Below are 8412 nucleotides of genomic sequence, written 5' to 3' on the forward strand. Positions count from 1 at the left end.
TATATATATATATATAATTATGTTAATTATCTCTTCAAGCCACTCCCCTTAAAATTCTGTTTATTACAAATAATGTGTTGTTTTCATTTACCATACCCACCTACAATGCTGCTCCTACAACACAATGAGCACATCTTTCTTTATTTCTCTCCATTGGCCACTAGTATTGATAGCTCTACTTGGGTGACCCGCCCTCTGCTGTCAAACTGCACTAACTTAAGACCCGTTAACTCAGTCCGCTAAAATAAACCCGTCCAGCGCGGACGAGGCTAACGCGATGAAAGTGACTTTATTTATTGAAGCAATCTGTGCACTGCCCTTTACATAAAACCCAGTGGTCCGTGGTCAACTCCCCATTTGGTGGCTTTAAAAACACGTCGCTACGGATTCAAGAAGGAAATGACATAAAATGTCCATTAATATATAAATATATATATTTCCCTTCTCAGGTATGTGCCTACCAATTGCACACGAAAGCTGCAAAAAGTTCCGAAAGTGCGACTATTTAACATAAACCATTGCCCTCTGTGGGACGATAACAGTGGACTCGTATTAAAGAAAAACTCGTGTTTTTGTTAAAAAATACCCTCAAAACCTCACCTGCAAAAAGAAAAGGCCTCCAGGAAACCCCCCGTTTCATTCATATAATGATTTAATCGAGCAAATAACTTTGACACAAAAAAGACACAAATGACATATAAACACGTATTTATTGAAATAAAAACACTCAAAACTGTGATTCGATGTGATTTAACACTCATCTCCTATCAGTCTTCCTATTCTCTTATTCTGGAAATAATTCTCCACCTAAATCCAAAACCTTTTAAAACTGATAAAAAATGTCCCTTTACATTTACCCCATTAAACGCTACTGTAACTCCCAGCTAAACTGCGTCGACCGAAGTAGTAATGGCGCATAGGCTTTTCGTTGAGGAAAAGGAGGTCAACAACGACGGCAATATTTCTTCTTCCATTTTGTGAGAATGCCTTCTTCATGAAAGAAAGTCCCCCTCAAATGTCTCCTCCCGCCTCCCAGTTAGCTTTGCAACTCGACAAATATATCTAAAAAGCCGGCGATCTTGGCAAAATATTTCCCCCGATTGATTCCTATTGCACTAGCCGGTTTGTATAGTAATACATTGGGTCTGCACTGTGTCTATGAGCGGGCTGTGCTACTGACTTGGTTTCTATGAGCTCCTAATGGCCGCTCGTCTTCATCCACTAACATGGAGAATATGGCTCCTTCTCTTTGTGTCAACGCACAGCCATTGCACTGCATGCAATAGAGGGCAGAGCGACCGCGGCCACCGCTTCACTTCAACACCCGATTTAAAGGCTTTGCGAGCGTCGGAAAAATCTCGCAACGGCGTCGTTTGAATCGCGAAAGGTTGAATTTTCCTTTTCCGTCGTTACATCGCATAGTTGCGGGTTTATTTCGCGAGAAAACACGGTTAGAAAAAGTTGATCCGAACTGCGCCTCCTGTCGCTGGCTTCCCATTCGCCTCGCTGCCTTTGCTCTCCTATGCGAATACAGTCAGCCATTACAGTAAAAGCGCAGATCGTGAGGTAATTTTTTCGCCGTCTCGTCGGGCAAATTGCTGCGAACAAAACATACGTGCGTGTACGTTTCGAAGCGGTCTCTCTTTTTCTCGTGTTTTCTCTAAAATTTGACGTTTGTGTCGAAAGCCGCACTCTTCCCATGACAGGCGTTCAAGCTTCGCAATGCACTGCAACGCCAATGGCTAGCTAACGGTGAGTCTTTCTACCATTGTCGCTAACCGTGTTTGTCCGCTGGACATTCCTGAATTTTTACGCGATAACTACAGTTTGATTCGACTCCATTTTGGGGGAATGACACGACAGTAATATACAAAATTATTCGTATTTAGCAAAATCAACGATTTTCGTCGAATTAAGTCAAGGTTAATATTCATCTTTTTTTTTTTTTTTTTTTATCCCCCAACAGAGCGTCTGGTCCACACTCCCAGTCAGGGCAATGTAACGTTACCTGTTTAGCGCCGGCGATTTTTTTTTTTATGTGTGTGTTGTTTTTTTGTTTTTTTGATGGTTTCCCCGCAACAAAATGTATTCGCAAGCAGTAAAATATCTCACCCTCGACCGTGGCAAACCAATAAGTGTGTTATTTACAAATGTTATCGTCATTCTCATCATTACCAAACACTTTACCAAAAAAAAAAAAATTTCCGTGTGTGATACTTACCAAGGGACTATCGCTGGATCTCAATGCTCTGCAATGGCTGTGTGTGAGGGAACACAGGCGGATACGCAGTGTCTTCAGTCTTCAGCTCTCTAACATTACTCTCGGCGGGGCTCGCACCCCATTGGCCAGCGCCTAGTCTGGCGCTCCTCTGATTGGTCGGAGGCTTTTCATTGTCCTAATAGAAGACGAGGTCCCATTGGCTGCCTTTTGTGAAACGTCACCGAAGTTTTCCGAGGCGCGTGGATACAAACACATTTCTGTCCGAGCATGCTGGAGCTGGTAGTAGTGTAGTGTGTTTGCCATAGTATTGAATTCACTACGTTGAGCACAGTGTACAGTAGGCAAGTTAAATGAATGAGACAACGTGGAGCGCTTGTAGTCAGTGAACGGGGCGGCCGTGAAATGTGGTGCGGTTGTGTTTGCATGGGCTGTCCCTCTCTTCTTCATCAACCACCTCCATTGTGCATTCTCCTCAATACGCGTGAGCTTATTTGCAAATTGTGACTTTGTAGGAGATCGCGCATTCAGGTGTAAATGACAGGAGAGTCGCTCGCTCGACCCGTGCGGGGTAGTACCGCGCCGGGTATGGTATTTTAAAGGACTTTGGCCCTGAGTTGGGGTGGAAACACGATAACAGTGCAGTTAATGGGCTGTCTTATTAATTACCGTGTGCGTCGTGATTTTTGCTTTCAGCCCTTGGCCGAGAAAACGTCGCTACACTGGCTGTACCACACGGTGTTTTCTTAGTCTTTACGACGACTATACATAATAATGACTTTTAGTAGGCACTCATTCAGTGCTATGGCTTTGTTTACTTATGAGCCTGTGGTGCCTATTAAAATAAAAATGTGGCTACAGACGTTAAATTGTGACAAACGCATTAAATACGTATACCAGGCCTCGAGATTGATCGTTTTTATTTTTTCGTATTTTTTTTTTAGAGGCTTCATACAGTAGCTGATGCTCATCCCCAATTAAAACACATAGATATGGAGATCAAAGAGCTACTGTCCAGTTGAAGCCAGAGTTGGTGGATAAAGCAGTTTATAGTTATAAGAGAGGAATCTGGCATTATTTAGGTCTACAGGATTTATTTTGCTTGCTTGTAGGACTGTTGTTTTGCTATAATACACTTAAACTTATTTGCTGATTGCAAGTCCCATAGATATAACAGGTGTATAGCCTGTGTTATATAGCCTCATAGCAGTGGGCGTTTCTCTCCCCAACCCCAGACACAATGTTCAGTGCAATGAAATGGTTAAAGCCCTGAATTACAATGTACTTAAATTGGACAGCAGTGAGGAATCCATTCATTTCAAAGCAACCCAGACATATTATATGAACAGATCAGGGCTTTTAAAGACATTCATAGATTTTTAAAATATATTTTTTTTAAGTTTGAAGTTAAGTTTTCTTGGTCCAGATTAATAATATTTTATTAATACTGACAATATCGCTTCCTTTTTGATAATTACACACATATTACTATGCAGTATATTTTATTTAGCTCATATAATCACATTAAGTTTTCAAAGTTTTTACACATTTTTTCCTCTCGTATGTATCCAATACAGATTCAACCATCACTCTAAAACGACCTTCTGTTGTGCTGCTGTTCTACAGTCAAACAATGCAGCTCATTAGCTCTGTCAAGGGATGTCCAGAGGTCATGTGATTGGGCATTTGTTTCTTTGTCTGATCAACAACAGACCTTAAAGACTAGGGTTACATATGCTGCAAATTCATGCCAGTCAGTGAAGTCTACTGTGATGACTTCGATAACCCAGTGATCTTTCTCTAGCGCCACCATCAGACAAAGATTAGAATTTATTTAATGAGTGGCTCCCATAAAGTGTTTTTATGGCAGGGTTGCCCAAAGTGGGGCCAGTGGCCAACAATGGCTCGCCAAAAGGTTCAATTTGGCCTGCCAGATATTTCTATTATTATACTATTCAAAAAATAAAAAATTAAAAGAAAATAATGTAAATTGCTGTTATGCTGTTTTATTGTTTGTGATGTAAAAGTCTCTTTAAATATTGTATGTAGGAGCCCTAATATTTAATATTTTTTCATAATAGTGGGCAGAATGACACTTTGCAGAGAAATTCAGTAAATTAAGGGGACTTAAGATGGTAGTACCATTTTAGTGCAATAGGTGTTTGCTTTTGGACCCTAGCCCACCAATACATTCTACTTTTGGCCCTCTAAGGGAAAAAATGTGGGCACCCCTGCTTTGTGGTATCTCCTGTAACATATACAGACACTTTACCTGCTGTGCAGTAGTAAAGTTGATCATAACCAATAGTTAACAAAACTTACAAAACATATTATAGAAGAATTGTGCATATATGTTTCTGTTTAGATTCACATTTCCAGTAAGTAAAATACAGATTTTTGTGACCTCCTGACCCAACCTCTAGCGCCAGCATGGGCAAAGCCTTCAGATATAGGCGGAGGAGCGATGGGCGTCCATTGTGTAGGCCAGCCTGCTAAAATTTCAGGAGGTATATCTGACTTTAAAGGCTTTTCCTGTGTGTTTAAATGTGGTAGTGGGGGTGGGGTGCTAAAATAGAGAAGATGTCCATGTTCATCGTGATTTGCTAAATGTAGTCATATGCCCACTGAAGACAATACTAAAACCATACGTGCCTAAGAAATGATTATTTCTGGATGCAGTTGATGAGGAAATGGGTATCTAATAAATATCCTTCTGCTTAGCAGCTAATAGAAACAAAGAAAAATGGCTGACACAGAGTTTATTCTTATCCTTGAATTAAGAATGGGAAGGGTGAACTGATTCCAAATGCCAATCACAACCCAGACTCAGGCCACATGTCTGCCTGTGATGCTGCCTGTCTGTGTCTCATTTTGCATCAGGAGGTGCCACGGCAGAAAGCTATATCCTGCTCATGAGGCTAGGAGGCGGCCGGTTTATGCATTCTAATGAGCGCTCCCTGGGAAAAATATGCAAATTCATTTTGTCATCAAGAGGAAAATAGAGGACAGGAGAGGAGCAGATACAGGAGGGGCTTAAGGGAGGAGGGCACATGCAAGAGGCGGGATTGGGTGGAGGGAGATCTGTGTGTGCATGTCTGTGTGTGTGTGTTGGGGGGGCACAAGAGCAGGAGGTGTTTAGAGCTGGGCTGTATTATAGAACCAGAGGGACATGTGTAAACCCCCATCCGGCCAACTCCACCCTTCTACCCCTCAAGAAGCCACATCTACTACAAAAACAAAAATAGTCAGCCTTGTTTAAAAAACAGATAAATAAACTACAGACAACATGAGGGAGGAAATTATACAGGCTAGTATTTTAAAATAGTAGTAGTAGTATATCAGGGGAATCACTGAATTACTGAAATAGCAGAACATAAAATTTGGCTGACCAGTTTAAACTGATAATCAGTCCATCGTTTGGTCTCAAATAAACTTTTTTTTTTTTTTTTACAGTTTTCACACAAATGTGAGCTGTTCTGATTAACTCAGAGTAAAGCAGTATAAAACCACTGTGTGATGGCCAATGACAGTATTAATGTGGGGTAAATGAGCATCTAATAAAAGTGCAATTATTGTTATTGCTATTATTATTATTAGTTATTATTTTCTAATTATTATTATTAATTATTATTTAGCTGTTATTATATTAATTATTATTTAGTAATTATTATATTAATTATTATTTAGTAATTATTATATTAATTATTATTTACATCAATGATATTATATAATAATTAATTATTATTGTAATAATTATTATTACAAATCGTACTGAAACTTTGAAATACAATTATTATTATATTTTTAGCCTACTTTTAGGCTGTTTATATATTTCACTTTTAAAAACATGCCATGCAACGTTTATATTCCCTTTCTAAAATGATGCCTTCGAATACAAGAAATACTAATAATTACTTTGGCCAATCACAGTTCATTAACGATAAATAAGCAACGTTATTAAATGCACCTTATGTTTGAATACGTTCACGTACTCGCACTGATGAGTCCTGGCTGTACTGGCAGTGGCACACAAACATCCAGTACCAACATGAACAATAACCTGAACACGAGATACTGCAGTTCACTTGAACTACCGAGTGGGGGCCGGCGGAACCTTTGTTCGAGAGCTGTGGGGGGAAGACAAAGGCCGCCGCACAAGCGCCGGCGAGCGGAAGAAGATCGTTTGTCACACGAACTGGCAGAAGGATGCACATGGACTCTCTCCGCAGGCACGGATCAATAAATACAGCTCCGTGTGGATGGATCCCGTCGATCAGCGTCGTCATATACGATACACTTTAAAATCGGTGACGGTACGTGTGTTTTTTTTATTCACGAGAACTGAAAGTAAGACTCCACGTAGCGACTGAGACCAGTTCCCGGCTAATCGGCTAACGTGTTAGCGTGCTGGCCGCCAGGTCCAGAGGTTTTTGTGTTCAGTGTGTATCTGCACAGCACGGCTGGTTTCAACAGAAGTGATTATAGGTGTAATGTGTTAGCGTGCTAATGCGGGAAAATGCGTTATATTCTCACATCATTCTGCTCCTAAATGGGCTTTAGGTTGAGTGCGTTGATGTACTGTATTTGACTTTTAGAGCTGTCTCTACACTCAAGTGTTCACCAGCTTCATATTCTGCCCTTATGTGCCGCTGTCTCACAATGTGCGCTAATCCTAACACATAATTACCAACTTTTTGCGTGTTGTTTAAACAGTTCAGTGCGCAGACTCGTTCAGCAGAGAGCTGTAGCTGCTCTGGTGGCCCCACGTGTGAGCTTTGTGTAGGAGAACAGGGAAACTGCTTGGATCCTATTTATTTCCTGATATATTCTGGATATTAGCAGAAAGGGTTAATGTTAAAGATCACTCATACTCCTTGCCATCTTAAAAACTCTTAACCTTATGTACATTTGGACTAGAACTGTAGACCAGTGTGGAGTAGAGGTGGACTGTATGAAGAAAGTCTTGTAACGTGAAATATACAATGTTATGTTTTTATTGTTTTCCAGAAATTCAAATCAGAGGTTCTTTTTAAACACACTGTTAGAGTGAATTGAATACCTGACAGATGAAGGTACTTTATAACATAGATTCAAACTTTTTGCTCATCGATTTGCAACATTGCCTGCAATATAACCAGGGAATGAATGGAACGGAAAGTTATTTCTGTACAAACAACATTAAAAAAAAGTCTTTGGCCACTAATTTCTATTGTCTCAGTATCAACCTACGGTGCATCTTCATGTACCTTCATAACCCTTTAGGCATTGAGTAACATGCCCTATGTGGTGCGTTATTTCTCTCCTCAGCTCCTCCGCAGGTGGGCCAGGTTGCAGTGACATGGTAGTATTTGTTGAATGGCACCGGACCGCTATGGACCAGACGAGCAGGAGTGGTTTGCCAATGACTGGTGAAGACACTGGTTTGGGGGCTTTGGCCTCACCACTGGCGGGGTATTTGGGAAAAGTCAGTAGAGCTCCTGTTTTCCTCTCACTGTTGTCACTTGCGCAAAGCTGAATTGAATTTGAAAAAAATACTGTGACTGGGCAGTACCAATCCAAATTCAACCAAAAAAAAAAAAAACCACAAACCAAAACACAAATGGAAATCTTTGGTAGTAAAAGGCGAAAGTTTTTGGTAAGCTTGATGCTTATAATGATGTGTGAAGTCAAAGACTGATCTATATAAAGTATTGTTCTATGAGGAACTGTGTACTACATAGAAAATAGTTTTTTAAGTTTATCTATTTGAAAGAAAACAATGGTTCAATATCACTGTTTTTTAAGTGTCATGTACTTGCCTACTGATTCTAATTAAATTCCTCTTCACATGTGCCATTCAGCCGATTTCGATGAGCAGAAATCTGCAGGCAAAGTAAAAAAAAAAAAAAAGCAACCATTAAAATCTCTTTCAGCACTTCTTACTCTTACTTGTATGCTCCACATCTGCAAGGTAAATTGAGTAAAACCTTCCTTTTGTTACTCTAATGCATGTGTACTGAAGAATTGAAATGTGATTAGAAGAAAAGAGAGAAAGATGCTGAAATATGGCAGTGAAGCTGGTAAAATAAAGAAATGTATATATTTGAAATATATGCAGGCTAAAATTATATGTTGAAACTTAGATGTCCATATTTGCCTGTTCTTTAAAACTGTTTAATATCTTGGGTTCAAATGTGAAATGATGGAAAAAAAAA

General features: G+C 39.9%; 2 protein-coding genes across 3 annotated transcripts in view; one reads left to right on the forward strand and one right to left on the reverse strand.

Moving 5' to 3' along the window:
- Positions 1-2370, reverse strand: part of hmgb1a (high mobility group box 1a) — a 4349-nt gene extending 1979 nt beyond the window's left edge. Inside the window, exon 1 of the mRNA XM_035666552.1 lies at positions 2222-2370. The gene's annotated coding sequence lies outside the window, so the exon portion shown is untranslated. The remainder of the gene's footprint in view (positions 1-2221) is intronic.
- A 3998-nt stretch (positions 2371-6368) lies between these two features.
- Positions 6369-8412, forward strand: part of uspl1 (ubiquitin specific peptidase like 1) — a 12617-nt gene continuing 10573 nt past the window's right edge. Inside the window, exons 1-2 of one of the 2 annotated variants that reach the window (XM_035666117.1) lie at positions 6369-6531; positions 7526-7682. In XM_035666117.1, coding sequence (XP_035522010.1) covers positions 7557-7682 — 126 coding nt within the window. In that variant the 5' untranslated portion in view covers positions 6369-6531; positions 7526-7556. Of the gene's footprint in view, positions 6532-7525; positions 8169-8412 lie in introns of those variants that run through there. The other variant, XM_035666118.1, reaches the window with a different exon arrangement.

Source organism: Morone saxatilis, unplaced genomic scaffold (assembly GCF_004916995.1).
Source record: "Morone saxatilis isolate NCDOM2014 unplaced genomic scaffold, NCSU_SB_2.0 Contig20, whole genome shotgun sequence".
Classification (NCBI taxonomy): Eukaryota; Metazoa; Chordata; class Actinopteri; family Moronidae; genus Morone; species Morone saxatilis.